Source organism: Ixodes scapularis, unplaced genomic scaffold (genome assembly GCF_016920785.2).
Source record: "Ixodes scapularis isolate PalLabHiFi unplaced genomic scaffold, ASM1692078v2 PGA_scaffold11__112_contigs__length_91849675, whole genome shotgun sequence".
Lineage (NCBI taxonomy): Eukaryota > Metazoa > Arthropoda > Arachnida > Ixodida > Ixodidae > Ixodes > Ixodes scapularis.
Genome location: NW_024609837.1, coordinates 27,210,649 through 27,227,168, shown reverse-complemented (window position 1 = coordinate 27,227,168; position 16,520 = coordinate 27,210,649). Strand labels below are relative to the sequence as shown.

The following is a 16,520-nucleotide window of genomic DNA, read 5'->3' as shown; positions in this document are numbered from 1 at the left end:
CTCACTGAGAACCTAAGAGATGCAGGACGTGGCCTTTGCTTTGTGGTTGGGTCTTCGGCGTACTTATCTCAATCTGATTGGCTGGATGATAAGATCTTCGGGACTCCGTACGCCCTGCGTTTCTTAAGTTGTAATTTACTATATAAAAAAAAAAACAAGATCTACTGGTCACCAACGTAAGCTTTACCAGCGCTCGTGAGTGTGACGTGGTTGCCTTCGGGTATTCATGATAATAGAACAAAAAGAAGGGAACTTTTATTTATTGGTACTGAAGAAGACCAGTTTTGGCGTTGCAGATTCGCATCTCTGAAGAATAATGCTAAATGCCGAAAAATATTTGAACTATGAGCTATCGAGGGTCGGCCATCATTGAAGTCCGGCAGTTACAGTCCTTCCTCCAGAATCATCTGCACTCCTAATCACATGACCAGAGAAGCGTGACTAATACGGTGGTGGGCAGAAATCAGCGACACTTCCTGGTCTGGGAATTGTCTTCGCGGCCTCTTCAAAATAGCTCTCAACAATCGCAGCGGGAGGAGGGGAAAAAAAAAAAGAAGGCCCCGAGAGCGTTGTCTATCTCCCACTGTTTACTTGAAGTCGCGTAGTAGGCCATACTTGAGGGAGCGTCAAATGTTTGGCCGACGGTGATGATGACCCATTGTGAAATCTTTGGCGCGCCGAGTTCGTGGTGTCATCAGTCTCAGATCTTCCTTGGCCCTCACTGTTTTCAGAATTTGTTGCGTGACGCATTTAGAAAGCGAAGCAATCGGGAATGGACCTAACGGAAAGTTCGCGTCACGTACGGGAACTTTGTGAGTTTTGCTGCAGTTGGAGTGTGAACGTATTCTGGCTTGTACGTGACGTCACTGCACCATGCTGGTGGTCATTCCTACTGGTTCTTACATAGAAAAGACGAATTCGATGGCGCGAAATGCATGCTTCTGAAGGTACTACGCTCCCAGCAGCGAAGCCTCTACAATGGCAACTGATTTGAATTCAAAGCAAGCCATGTATTGACAAAAGCATAGGTTCTAAAACGACCCAGTTATTGTCTTTATTCGGTAAAAATTAAAATATTGGCTGCCATATCGCTGTGGGCTGCTACTGGAGTATGTGTTCTCCAGAGTTTCTCTCGTGTTGTGGAGAGGCCCGCTGGTGGATTTAGAGCTGGTTTGGATCGCCATGACGTGTTATAATTTGTTGAGTAGCGCTAGCTAGCAATGATCTTCTATTCGTTTATGTTTGTCAGCGTTTTTTAAAATTACACTAAAGCAAAACGTTGCAGAAAAAAAAACAAAAAAGAGGTATAAGAAAATGAAAGAATGAATAAAATGATACATTACTAAACTGTAACTCGATGTATGCAATGTTTGTGGGCGCACGAGAAAAATCGAGTGGCTTTTCTAATTCCCCTAAGTTTCCGAAAGCTTTCTTTATTACCGAGAAATTCACTCTGTTTATCACGGTTTGATATATTTTGAACGGCCTTTTCACAATTGCCGTCGTTTTCACACCTCCCAATTGCCTATTGCTTTGGCAATGACTATGCTCGTGTTTCGCCATTACTCATCATCTTTGAAAGCGAGATGGTACACGGATTGATTGAACAATAGATCTGCATGTTACGTAGCTCCTACTATGCTGTATTCAGTCCGTGAAGCCGAATATGGTGCATAATTTACGCCGTTAGCTTCCTATTCTTACCGAGTCTATCAGGTTTGGGAAGAAAGGTTTATGCGAAAGCACGTGTATATGCCAAATAACGCCGCTGCTGCGAAGAGTGATTTATTGACTCTTTGTTCGATGCCTCGGGACGTCGATTGAGACTTTGGAATGCGATGGAAGAAGAAGGCTCAATACAACCTCGTTTGAACAATGGGGACTTGATGGTAATCTATTATGGGCGGGACTGAGAGCCGGCTTGGACAAAGCTGCTGTTTTAGTCTCATCTTTTGTTTTGCTTCTTCGTTTATAGAGAGTACTAACGTTTCTGATAGAGCTGCTGCGCTTTATTACCGGAGCTGTATTTAATTTCAGACAATAGCTATACGACACCGTATATATTTTTTTAAATTAATTTTATCTCCTTGAAATCCCATATGGGTGAAAGTATAGGTGATGATGTGTATGAATTAGGGGTCTCCAACTACCCTTACCCTCAAAAAGTTGAAAAATATACTCGGTATATATCAGCCTATTGTACGTCTTGTTATGTGGGGAAAAAGCCTCGAAAATAATTGGGGAACCATATGCATGCACTGATCAAGTCTGCGAGATTTGCATCACATGCAGCAGCTAGAGTTGCAGACGGTCAAGCTCGCTGTCAGCTCCGCCTTCCATGACTTGGCGTTGTCTGGAAAGCCGCGGACATGCTGCCGAAAAGTCATGCAAAAGACACTCTACAGGCACTCTCTGAGGCATGTTGCTATGGCTGTCTTCACACCTTGGTCACACAAAAGATTGTCTGAAGACATGCTCGATCACATCCGTACGAAGTGTATCATGCTTCCAACATGCCTGAGGCATCTCCGCGGATGATTCTCTCATCGTATTTACGGAGAGACTCCGTGACTCTTGTATGATGTATGGGCAGTGCGGAATCCGTCTTCGACCAGTTGATTGCCTTGTTTGCCGTAAAGGACGCCCAAGTATATTCATAACGAGCAGATGCAAAAAAAAAGAGCATTATTTGATTTGATTTGATTTTCTTACCGGATGCTCCTCCGGCGACCAGGACTCCGAGGGTGAGGGCCAGCCCCCATCCCCAGAAGCAGGCTGCCAGGCCGTCGGTACTGGCTTTCTCGAAGGTCAGAATCGCCAGAACGGTGTTGCCGAAAAGCTGCATGGAACAGAGCGCAGATTTTAATTATTCGTAACTTTCAAGTTTATTTTATTTACTTTTTTAAATAAAGGAAGTAAGAGAGAAAAGAAGTAGTACAAAATTCTTTGACGAAGTCCTCCTCCAGAGACAGCTGGAGCAGTCACCAAAATCAAACAAAGAGATATAGCAAAAATGATTGCAGCGTAAACGGATACATGGTAAACTCTCACTACAATCAAATTATAGTAATAATTAGAGTTTTCTTTGAAACGTTATCATGTTCGACATCCACTGACAAATCATTTGCCGCGCATATCGTCATGGGGACATTAAAAAAATGAATTTCCTGGTGTCTCATTATAAAGAGCTCACCCGTGCATTGGGGCTTTACAGAAAAAAAAAAAAAAAACAGTTTGCCACCTAAAAAACCTGAGACATAAAAAAAAAAGTGGACAGCACCAGGTGTGTTGAGATCGGTGTAAGTGTTGTCCACTTTTTTGTTCCCGGGTCTCGGGTTTTAGAGACGTTGAAAGTTCACCAGCTCGCCTGCGTGTCCTTTGTTATTTCTAAGCACTTTGAAGCGTGAAGCAACTAAGTGAAAATCTTGCTCCAGTCCCTTGCCCATTACCCTTTTGAGCCTCGTACTCACAGAGTAGAGAGCCGGTATGTTAATTTGTGCACGGTGTGCAACAACTAACTCGCTTCATAAAGTAGCGCATATGGCGGGATTAACATGGCATCTTCAAGTTCGTCCATACGCCGTCGTTTTATGCCCTAACACCTGCGCTGCCACGCCAGTCAGAGCAGTAGAAAATGTATTTACCGGTATAAAACTAAAAAAGTTTTTTTTTTTTTTTTTTGGGGGGGGGGGGGGGGTGGAAAGCACTTTTAAGGAAAGTAGGTGACCTTGCTTCCAAACTCCGTAGTAACCTCAGTTTTTACATCTTTACCGCATAAACTAGTAGTGGGTAGGAGTACAAAAGAGATCAGTCTAACGTAACTATGACTGACGAACGTTTTCAAAACTCGTTTGTTTTGCAGTTTTTAACAAAACAAAAAACATCGTACGGTCGACCGGACGCGAAACACACTGGACCATAATGGAAACCGTCATCAGCACACAGGTCTTGGCCGTTACCGTTCGATCTCGGCACCTCCTTCATCTCCGTTAACGGTTCCGTTTCGATAACGGGGCCAACTCTATCCTTCCGATCTGCTGAGAAGGCACATTCATCAAGGAAAGGCCACCACTGGTTGCTCTGCATTAGCTTACAACCCCCTCCCCTGAAATCCGGAACGCTGCCCTGCTAGGTGCACACTTGACTTGAACAACTGGAAGAGGGAACGGAGGGAGGGGCGTTCAAGGCTGCCCTCTGTCTCTCTCTCTTTCCTCCTCTCCCCTTAATTGAAAAATGAGACCGCTATTAAAACCCGTGCTGCGCGTTACGCGAAAGACGATTATTACTGCCGGTCATGGGAGTTCGTTGCCATCGATTTTTTTGGCGGCCGCGTGCGGCACAGCCCCTGATCAAAGAGAGAGCTATCACGAACATGGACACGAAGCTGTTTTGTCATCGATAAATGCACTTAGAAGAATGATAAGAAGTTTCACTGTAGTCTATCGTAGTTTTCGCATAGCAGGACAAGCCTTCCGCGATGTTTCTTAGTCTCTGCTCTCCAGAGTTGGTTGTTTTCTTTTCTCCACTTGCCTTCGCTTTGCTACAGATGACAAATTGGGGGGGGGGGGGGGGGGGGGGGGGCGGCTTTTTGGAAGGAGTTTGCCCTGCTATTCTTAACCTGCAGCAGGCCATTGGGTCAACGTTGCCGGTAACATGTCAACGCCGCAGCGCCAGTTTCCGCTTCGGTATAATCTGTGGTGCCACCCCTTCAGGGCGGACTGAATTTCCTATGTGCATAAACGTTCTTTAAAACGAATTTGCGTTTCACTCTAATATTTTTTTTTTAAATTTTATATCTAGCGGACGATAAGATTGTCTTAGCTTGTCACTACTTGTCTCCGCACGAACGTGCGTTACTACGATGCATGTTCTCACCACTTCCGATAACAGAAACAGTATCAGATATACGTATGTTTACACCAAAAAATATCAACTTCCCTGGAAACACAAATCCCTGGAAGTCTTCGTTGTTTCGTATCGAATCAACTGAGACAGTTCCATTCCGCGCGCTTGGAGTATGTTTCGTAATAGTCAAACAATGAATCCCCGAGCTACCGAGATGCAGCTTGTCAATTCGCCACGCACAAACTGCGCATAAAAAAAACATTTGTGACTTGCGCAGTTTTCGGGTCAGAAATAATGCTAAAGTGTAGCCGTGTGTAGCTGTATGTCGTGGGCCTCCAACGAACACCTCCAGCTGCCGATCACGTCGACTGCGTCTCGGAAAATTCAGAGCTCGCGTGAGCTTCCGCGGGCAGCAACGCCGAACGGTTACGCTCCGCCTCGCCTAACGATGAAGCGCAACAGACGCCACGAGAGATCAGAACCAATCCAATGACACACGGGCATCCATGGCATTAAGAAAAAACGCAGCTGCGGGCTACTGGTCACGTGACGAGTTCGCGAGACTTGATTGGCTGGGATGGCCCCGAGGGTCCGCCGCGGTCCATCAGCAAGTGAAACGGAGCAGTGAAGATTTTTGTTTGGGCTTTTGCCGATCGCTTCGATCGAGCGTGGCGCGGATATCTGCTGTCTCCCCGCGTATACGCGAGGGGGACTATGCATGGCCGAGCGGGCATTTAAGGGCCGTTTAACGAAGGCTATTGAACAGGCATTAATGGCCGCTAATTGTGGGACTCGGCCCGCTCGGCTCCTCCCATATCGTTGCGACTTTGCGGCGGTCTTGAAACGCGCTCATTGCTTATTCATTCGCACACAAACCCTCCCTCTGTCGAAATGTTTAAACTGCCTTTGCTGTTGTTGTTTTGGTTGACCAGTATAAGATGTGTGTGGTCGAACCTCGTACCTTGAGCTGCTTCTACGGTGGCGTTCAATTCAATCCCGAGCGTTACAGTTCCGCAGCCCATGAAATGGCGGTATTTAACGGTCCGAACGCCGATTAACCAATCATAAAGCGAGAAGTGTGGACATATTGGGCCATGACTATATATTAAGGAGCCACTGAGAGCCGAAAGAAACGAGAGAGTGTTGCCGATTATTACGGCGTCGTTGCTTCCCGATTGGCTCCTGGCGGTCCTTATCGGGCGGTTCTGAAATCCGATTGGTTGCCCCGTCATGAAGCGATGACTGAAACTGGCCACGCCGTTTTGTACCGGACCTGTCGGTGATCGAACTAAATGATGTTGCCGTGGTCCCGGACAAACTTGAGACACTTTATGACGTGGCTTGTGATGCTTACGCTTTTCGGTTCGTGGTCCGTTCTTCGGCGTTCGTTTATCGGCCTATGCCGCATTCTCACCCGCTGCAGAGTCATAATACGACGCTCGAGACTTGCCACGCCTCGAGTTTCTTAAACTGTTAGTGAGTACACCTGCGACTGCGCGGAGGGGCCTCGGACCGACTCTATGCATACTACAGAGACTTCGTTCCACATTGTTTCGTAGATTCCCAGCTGCTCAGTCACCTTCCACAAAAAGGCGTTTGGGGGCGTCGGTATACGAACAGCGACAAAGTAGAAGCCCTCCTTGAAATCGGTGACTCAGCTCCCCTCTTTGGATTGTCCCTGACCTTTACCTGCGCTTTGTTCTTCAAACGCACGCAGAGGGACGTACCGCTCTGTTTACACTACAAGAGTATCACGGTGTGTTCTAGCTTTTGCGAGCGAAGCACTATACGGTTTAAGTACAATACAGCGGAAATAAATTGCTCGGGCCTTTGAAGCGTGCTTTTAAGCGTGCGCCCGGGTGGTACCGTCCGGTAGTGCGGTACGCGAAGCACGGCAACGGTTTGCTAAAGGTCCCGAGAAAAAAATCCCGAAACATGACGCGAAACTGCGGATGCGAGGTGCGCGTGCGGGGTTTGAGTCAAAACTCCCACGAGCCGACTCCACTGTTTTTACCATCCGTTCCTTCGCGGCTACGAGTCCAATGAAAAGAAAGATTCTGCGCGTTCTGAATGTCGCCGTGTTAAATATACTCGAATACATCCTTATACCTAGAAGTTGTGATTGGAGGGTATTTGTTAAGCTCGTTCCCTCCGCTAGGAGAATATTTGTGGCTAGTGGTTGGTCACAAGAGCTGTCAATAATCGCGCCCAAGGTCATTAAGCAATTTCAGCCAATGACGTGTCCTTATTTTCGCCATATTTTTACTAATTAATGATCAAACTCTCTGCACAAGCGACTCTGTTTACTCCCTATACCGCCGACGCCACATTGTGCACGTTCGTTGAAACATCGCAGAAGTGACGACGAACCCCCATCAGGAAGAGCGCTTTCCGCCGCAGCGAGCGACCCCAATACTTCAACAAGCACCTGCCAGGCGGCGCTAAAAGCACGGAGCGGCGGGAAACGGGACCGATCAAGGACCGGTCCCATGGCGAACTTCCAAATTGCGTGTGATCACTTAGCGCTGTCATCGTTAAGACCGCCACGAAACCCTGTAGGGTCGTCTTCCTCATTGGTTGCTTACGCCACAGTGATACACAGACGCTTTTGTGCCCAGGCCTGGTGCGACTGCAGTACATCGCAGTATAAGAACTGCACAGGAGACTCATTTCCGAACTCTTAGGGAAAAACAGAGGCGTCACTCGGTAGGAATGCATAATCTTTATGACGTCACAAAAAGGAGAAAGCGTCTGTCAGCGAACGTTTTTGTGAAGATTAGAGCCCAGAAAAACAACGACTCCACCTAAATGCCCAACGCGCCTCTGCGCGTTGGACATTGAGCGGAGCGTTGTTTTTGTTAGTGGAGTATCTCCCGCAGTTCTTAGTTTGATACAGGCTATTGCAAAAGCGCTACTGCACTTTCTCAGGCCCTGTGGTGGGACGCCATTCCGGAAGGGTAGCCTTGATATATCCTTCCACCAAATAACTAGACCAACGGTGGACACAAGCGCTGTGACATTGTTAGGCAAAGCCATCGAATGCCCCAGGTCGAGATTGTGACCAATGCGCGCACAAAGTGAAGAAGAGGAGGAGACAAGAGACGCGGAAACGACAGAATGCTGAGCTCTGCTACTAATGATTAGTGAGTATGGCCTTTCTTTCTACTGCACCCTTGGAACGCGTTTGAATGCGCAATCCAGACGCCGGACGACGGTGCTCCGCGTTTTAAGGCGTTCGACGAGGGGAGGGGAGGCAAAGGCAGTGCTACCTCTTACAAGATTCCATTCCACGGCCGCTATGTGTGCCTTCAGTATTAATCAGGCGCAACCGAATCTTCGCACGCCAGCGCTATCGCTCCCCAAAGCTTTTGTAGATTCAGGATGATTACAAAATCGGACGCCCACTGCGCTACCCGTACCTTGAAACCGCATCTGGTTGCATCAGGCAGCTCCGTCATTCGTTGCATGCCAAGCCATCTCTCGCAAGTGGCGTTGCAGACTTCGAGTTATTGCTAACCCGTTTCAACGTAACGCCAACTGTATAATGAAACATAACTGCTACGCACTTATGATAGGCTTCACGGAGTTAAAATTGGACACCGTCGTTTCTCGTCGGCTGAAAACGACTCAAACGATTACGTGCTCTTATATGAAAAATAAATAATCGATTACTCTATAGCCTTTTGTTTCGAATCAAACGTGACCGCTGACACGTATTCTAGCAGTTCGCACTACGCAATGTGTCGTCACAATCGTCAAGACCCAGATTCTTATCGTGTTGTTATACGAGCACTATGACATCTGGCACGCGTACGACGTATTTTATTGCGGTAGCAGCGACGTCTGTCATCCGGTGAGAGGGCAGCGGAGCGAATATCCGCAGCAGACTTAACGATCGACAGCACTTCCGAGACGGTATGAGTGCTGGCAGATGAAACGGTTGTCGGTCTTGGCGCCGCTGTCTTATCGCCCTTCAGGGAAGGTCTCTGTGGTCGCCGAATTGCGTAAGAATAACCCCTCAGAGTTCATATCTTATCGGAAGTGCTGCTGAAAGCAGTGAAACGGGTTTAATGTAGACGTTTTCACGCGATCTGGTTTGATGACTGCTTGATTCCAGCACCTTCGATATCTTCAGTTGCCCCGGTTCTGAGAAGATTGCCGTTCCAGCTCAGCGTTATCGCTTCTTTCTTAATCTGTTCGGCAGACAATATAGCCTCTTTTTTATGGAAGCTGTTTCTCGCATCTTTCGGAGCGTGTACACGGCTGCTGAATGCGGCTTTTTCGAACGTATAGGTATATTGCACCTGTACTCATCTCACCCTGCGATGGTCTTATGAGGAGAGCAAGTCGTCTGCTTTTTGCGCGGGAGCTGCGATGACGTCAGAATGACACCAAACTCTTATGGCATGATAGAAAAAAAAAAAGAAAAAGAAACAGTGTGTAGACCTCAATACTAGGGGCTTTGAGCTCTACCCACTATTTATTTTCAATCAGCCATTAAGAGCTCGGCATCGTTCTGACGTCACAGCAGCTCCTGCGCAAAAAGCAGACGACTTGCTTTCCGTATAGCCAACGCTACGGGTAGCCGGGTCCCATTAGGAGTCAGTTGGAAACCACGTGGAATATTGTCACGAATGACAATGTCTTCAAGACTGAAGAAAACTAAACGTTTTATAAGGCAAACTTGTACCCCCTCTTCCCCCCCCCCCCCTCCCTTCCTCACAAAGGCAAAAAAAAGAAACATGAGAAGGCTCTATGGCGAGGAGTAAAGCACCTTCATGCTTCAAAAGTAGCGCAAGGTGCGTCGATGCACGAGGCACGTACAACGTGCATCGCTTGGGAAGATCATGGTGGCACAGCGCAGCACTGAGCTAGATTTCAGACTCCATGTTCTTCCTAAAAGTGTCGCGTGGCACGTGTCTCGAGCGTTTCCACAACAATGAATGGCGCCACTTATCGCAGGATAGAGGGGCTTTAGGGAGGAGACGAGCACTCACGCCTCCAGCGGCTCACTCGAGCTGTGTGGACAACAAATATATTTTGATCGTTCATTTTTTTATTCGATGAACCAAGAACGACGATCCATGGGCTGTTGGGGTGTACAAAACTATGTTGATGTAAAAGGTTTTGCTGGAACAATGCACTGGTTGACGCGCCCGTGCAACGTGATACGATGACGCTGCAGGTAAACTCTCAGCTGTGTGGCGAACAAGCCCGACAAAGCGCCCCCCATAGTTCGATCTCCTTGCCATATTATAGTGGCGCAAGCGTCGATGGCGGCGTAACAGCAGGATAGAGCACTGGGGCGAGACTGACTCCGACTCGCCACGCGGAGTCCCTTATCTACACGCGTGGGCTTCCGGGACATTCGACGTAGAACGTTCGACGCGTAGAACATTCGTAACTCGATCAGGCGAGAAGCTTTTGGAACTTACGAGAACGCTAACCTGAAAGAATAAATAAAAGAAGCGTCGACTCTCAGGAATCGAACCTGGGGTTTTTGCGCGAAAGCCAAGCAAGGTAACCATTCGGCCGCTCGCGCGTATGTCCGTAGCGTCTATTTGTCCTCTCCAAGGTCGATGACGGCCACGTATTCACTCAAAAAGTCCAAGCCGAAAGTGACGTCTCTGGCAAAGCCTTATAGAGCGACAAATTTCACAGGGTACGTCTCGCCGTGAATAATAAATAACGGGCTTAATAAGGTGCTCTAGGCGGTTCGAATTTGTGGCCTCCCCCAGGGCGTCGTAACTTTTCGGAGGCGGCGAAGAAGTCTCCCACTCAAGAACTGAGCAGTCTGCTCCGGTGCACACGAGGGCCGATGCGTCGTGGCCGTCGATTAACGTTTAGGTTGTCGGGCACCGTTGCAGGAGCGTCGTTGCGATCCGTGGCGTCGGGAGAGTGGGAGCGCTTTCAAGTCACGCACGTTTTGGTGGAGGTGCGAGGTACCGCATTCTATGCCAGTGAAACGTACCTCACAGAAGATCTGTCGGGCTCGACATTTTCAAACCCGGAAGGCTGATCCAAGTCGACGGGTCCGAAACCCGAGCCAGCCGCCGCACTACAGTACAGCCCCCCCCCCCCTGAGTTTGGACTTTTACTCGAAAAGTCGAAGACCAAGACGACGACGATGTCCCAGCAGAACCCGGCCGCCCCTTCCATCGTCTACCTTCCCGTCGCCACTCTTACGCCGACTCCCTTCCACGGCAAGATTCACGAGGACGTCGAGGACTGGATCCAACACTACGAGCTTGAAGCGTGCCATGACAGATGGACTGCGGAGCAGTGCTCGCAGAACATCTACTTTTCGCTGGAGGGTACTGCGAGCCACTGGGTTCGAGAACCACGAGGCTTCATTTACGTTGTGGGACATCTGCGTGGCCGAGTTGCAGCGGACATTCGCCACCCGATACCGACGGGAGAGGGCAGAGGATCCTCTCCGGATTCGAAACCAAGACATGCCACGCACGCGTCGCCGAGCGAGCGCCTGGCAATATTGTCCTAACGCGGGTACCAGTGCGCGAATATAGTAGTATACAACGTGACTTCTAACTGGCTTGTTATTGGATCTGGCGGCCGCTAGCTTAGGTTGTAGACCATCGCAGGTTCATAAGAGGTGTATACATGTTCTAGAGGTACATAGTCCCAATTATTCAACTCCCTTTACACTGTGCTGCTTTTTTTGCAACTCGATGGCGTCTTGGCGCATTTATGAAACTTACACTTTGGCCCGCGAGATATGCAACTGACTAAAAAAGATTACTAACTGCGCTAATCGTAGAAACTATGACTGACGTCCATCGTTGCCTTTGCGCGTTTGTGCGCCGTGACGTTGCACTTTTGGTGCTTGTTGATTGGCGCCATCAGATCGTAGCGCCGGTAGTTACAGCGTCATTTAAACAAGAATATAGTTACAGCGTCATTTGGAGAAAATCACAATTCCCTCAATGGTCACTCACTCAGCTCTCGAAATGGACAAGACGGACAAGTGGTCCCCGTGTGGCTTTGCCCGTGCTCTCTTGTCGGCATTTCGGGGAGAGCCGCTGGCTTTCTTGGCGATTACTTACGCTTTACAGCGGCGTTCACTTGAGATAAGAATAATAAAAAAAAAAAGAAGTTATTAAGAGCAGAAGCGAAACACGATCGTTTGGAAGGCGGCCTATCTATCTGTCAATCATCGTCTCCATCTCCGAATCGCTAGCTCCTTTGCCGAGTTGCGTTTCTTTTGTGTCGCTCTCGTTTCGGGAACGCGTGAAGTGTGAGGTCGCGTCGTTGTGGAGTGCTACCTCTTGGCGCTAAGGTCGCCGCTTTTTGCTGCGCTTGGGAAGTTTCTTTTGGGTGTTCTTATCGCGATGACGTGGCCGGCGATCGAGGCTTTCTCGAAGTGTCTCGCTTCAGTCGAATCGTTGTGCCCCGCCGTAACCTGGAGATTTCTTTCTCAAATGCGATCGAAGGCTCTCCCCTCCTTAGAGGCCACATTTAGGTTGCATCGAGTTCGCTCCGGTCCGCAAGAATCCCGTCTTTAGGGTTTGGGATCGCCTCGGTTCCTGAGATTGAAAAGATGCTTCCTCGCGTTTCATTGTTTAAATTGATTTCGTAAACTTGTCCTAAAACATACATTGTAGACTCCAGCAGTGTGTGCAGTGTAACTGGAGTTACTAAGTCTAAACGAAACCGTTTAACAAAGCGTTTGTTTCAAGGAGACATCAAAGTTGTAAGCGCTACTATCTTTTTCCTTTTTTTAGCTGTATTTTTTTTTGTTATTAGTACATCATTAAAGGTGCATTAGTAAACTGACGTGCCTTTAGAAGTTTTTGTTCACTCCGAGTTACATGTGAGCAGTTGCGTCGTATCTACTCTTGATAAAGCACACCCTGCAGCGAGGTAGAGCCCCAGCGTGGGCTATTAAACTGTAAGCGATCGCCGACCAAATGTTCGCGCTAGGAACGCCGAGAAGAGATTCGTTCTCGTGCCATTCGCACTTGGGGGTGTCTCGTCGTCATAGTAACCGCAGTTTTTAGACTTTGCGAACCGCCTGATCGCGGCATTTCAAGACGCCAACGCATCGTTGTGACAACTGTTTCGTGACTTTTTTTTAGTATTTTATTTTTTCGAGTAACAATGGCTATTCTGTTGGAAAGGAAATGTTTATATTCTTCTATGTTTTGTCTGAAAGCGTGCGCGTGGGTTGCAGCTTTCGTCTGGTTGCAGCTTTCGTCTGAGATGGCGGTCGCTAGGCTCGAAGTTAACGTGGACACCTGCCTGTTTGTTTATATGGCAAGTACATACGGATATCTATGTACTAAGTGATTTCAAACGCACGCCAAAATGTGAGGTGTGAGATTTATTCTATCGCCGTACGGGGGCCAAAAATTTCCGCCACGAACCTGAAACCTCACACCGATCGGCACAAAAAGAAAAAGAAAATATAACCCGTAAAGATTAAAAACCATAACATTAATTCAACTAGTCTTTGTTTATCCTCTAACATACACAAAGAAAAATAGTTTTGTTGTCAGCTAATTTTACGGAATGGCTCTCGTGACAGCTGTATGCATGATACTCGCAGCATGATACGCAGTAACAAAATATTCCAAATGTATATACACAACACAAAATACAAAAATTCTAAACGTTTTTTTTTTTCTTCTTTTGATGTCATTTTGGTTTGTTATATGCTCGAAAGGCCGCCTGAAAAAGGTGGTTATTCAATGTTTATTTTCCCGTCACGACCTTTCTACACGTAGCTTAGCTCCTCGAACCGTCTGCTTCGTCGTAACCTTTTGCCTGGTACGCTAAGGATATAAAGCATTACATTTTTTATTGTCTTAACTCTACCGTCTGCGCGTGTCTAGTCAAGAGAGTGTCGTCATAGGTGACGTTAAAGGTTGTACACTGGTCTGATCCGGTTTAAACACAATGCATTCCTCAGCTAGCGACGCTTGACGTGCCGTCCACGCGAAGAGAACTCCGTCTTCCGTAGCGTTAACCAATAGGTATTACAAAACTGAATAGTGTACTGTTACACTGCAAAACGGACGCACACATACACATACACAATTCGTAACCGGCGAAGCTACACGCTTCGTTGTCGGGGTCCAGCTAGAAGACGACTTGGTTAACTAATGTCCCGATGAGTTTATTAAGTTCCTCGCCGTATAAAAATTGACTTCAAAAAGCGACTTTTTATTTAATGTAAAGTATGGATGGTTGTGTCATGGTACAAGACATAAAATTTTATTTACAAAGTTTGGCGTTTGACCGGGACCGTCGTGACCAAGTCGACCTCCCAACCGGGTGCCATGGAAACAAGGCGATTGTGCGTCGTCTGCTTTCTCTAAAGGCGCGTTTGGGTACGACGACTTCTTAGAGGGTATCGAGAATATACGGTGAAGCGGTAAGCTCAAAGAGAAACTAGCCAGAATTGTTCGAGCCTCCGAGCTTTTTTATCACAATGGCTCCATGCATCAAACCCTTAAGACGACAGGAGTCAGAGGGAAAACGTGCGATTCTCGTGTCATATAATAGGACGAGACAGGTTGCAGCAAGTGCTTCACGTGTTCCAACGGTTTGGAAAATGAACGAAACGACAAGAGTCCTCGCATTTTAGGGTCAATGACTTCAATACAGCACTTTGTTTTGGTTTTTGCGCTGAACTCTGTCCTCTGCCAACTTGTGTTGCCTGTTTGGTGTCGTTCAAAGAAAAAAGGAGGATGATAGCCCCCCCCCCCCCCCCCCCCCCCTTGTGTTAACAAACGTGGCATTCTCATTTTTTTCCACATCGTTTTTGCGAACATCTTTTTGAAGAGAGTGCGGGTTTTTTTTTTCTTCTTTTCTTTTTCGCTAAGGAGAACATCAGACGTACAATCGAGACGCGAAAGTATAGCGCAAATGGATTACGACTGACAGAACAATGTAGTATAGTGTCACCCTCCGACAGCAGAGTTTCCTCGCGGGTGGCTCTGCACTGTCATTGGCTGGCGTAAACGATCACGTGTTTATAGCCACAACCAATGGCGCTTTCCTCGGAAGTTGCAGTATGAGCCTCGCTACACATAAAATTTCACAGAACGTGTTCTACGTGTGACGATTTTATCAGGTCTAACCAAAAATATACAGCCACAACAAGGGCTCTCAACGTTCGCATCTACCTTTATGCAAAAATGTAACAATTCACCTTTCACCTTGAATACTTTTTGTTCTAACAGCAACGTTTCGATGTTTTTGTTGTTGTTTTTAACTCTACGGTTTTATGTAATACCCCGTAAAGAAGGTATTTAATGTAATAAAGTAAAATGAAGTAAAGAAAGGCTCGAGGTGGGCTTGTTGTTACCTTTAATAGTACTTTGTGTCACTTTAAGAAGATTGAAAGGAGATGGTGATATCACACAACAGCATTATATGTCTTCTTCGAAAAATCAGACCTTTGAAATTTGCGGAGAACCTCACGAGCGCGAACATTTCGAGTGTATGCACATTTTTATAAAGCTATTGTGCATTAGAATGTACAGCCAAGTGCGGTAATGTTCTGTTTTAACTATAATGTTTTTTGTTTTTTTTTGCAGGTACTTTTTGGAGTAAGTTGCTTGGGCAATACAGAGTAAATCCTAAATGAAAACAAATACGGGTGATATGTTGTTTTAGAACGTGTTTTGCGTTTTTATTTATCTTCGACGAATTTCTTTGCAGAACCATTTTTCTTTTTCTGTTTAAGACGTATGAAAAAGCGGTCACTGCGATTTTTGCTCTTCAAAGTAATGCATTTGAAACGGAACAGAAACTGCACGTGCGTCGTAACGAAGCAGATGGACGTAAATTCCTTCCATCTACGTAGGCAACGGCTACACGGTTGACTGTATGTATGGAGCATCGGTATAACAAAGTATCTTTGAAGTTAAAAGTAGTTTCTAATCCGGAAATAGAGTAACTACATAAATTAAAAAAATATCAGAAATAAGAGTTAACGTGTCCCAGTCAAGACTAGGGGACAATTCATAACTGCTTTCTCAACGTACAAAATATTTTACTCAATCACGAAATAGAATTCGGATTATAGTCCTCCCGGCACGAAAGCCCACCGGGAGAGCATTCTTATTAGCTCACACACCAGTGGCGCACACTTCCGCGGCGTGTAACCGTATAATTTCGCTACGCGCCTCCATCCAACGGCCATCGTTGCGTCCCCCACAACAATGGGTCTAGCTGGAGTTCCCGTAATGGTCCCACGCATCCCCGGTCCCGCGTTAGGATCCTCAGTCCACCGCATACATATAGACAACAAAACCGACTGGAAAGTCCCCGACTTTCAGAATGAAACACGGCGGCCGTCATAGATGTGTCCTCGCTCGTGAGATGATTCGTCCTGTTCGTGTCGCGGTGGTCTTCCCTTTGTCTAGTTCATTAAGCTGCGTCGTCCGACACCGCGTCGCTCCAAGGTTGCGCTCGGCGGCGGTCGAGCGTGGCCGCCTGTAGCGTGACCGATGACGTCGACCAGACTTGACCGTACCTTACGATCGGACAGACTCATCCTCCATTATACATTAAGTTCAGCAGCAGTGGACGCAGGAGTCTGTCGTCTGCTAGTCTTTAAAACGTGCACTCGCAACAGTGATCTACCGAATCCTCCAAAACAGCGACACCACGTTTTTTTCCACGCTCGCAGCTCCATATGAGTCTAC

The 16,520-nt window shown here is 47.2% G+C and overlaps 1 protein-coding gene across 3 annotated transcripts in view; it reads right to left on the bottom strand.

Annotated features, from left to right (window-relative positions):
• The window catches only part of LOC8028464 (aquaporin-10), a 63,702-nt gene that overhangs the window by 12,063 nt on the left and 35,119 nt on the right, over positions 1-16,520 (bottom strand). For all 3 annotated transcript variants that reach the window (XR_005716089.3, XM_029989270.3, XM_029989271.3), the window contains exon 2: positions 2,713-2,839. Coding sequence is in view for 2 of the 3 variants with exons in the window: in XM_029989270.3 (XP_029845130.1) it covers positions 2,713-2,839 (127 nt within the window). In the remaining variant the exon portion in view is untranslated. The remainder of the gene's footprint in view (positions 1-2,712; positions 2,840-16,520) is intronic.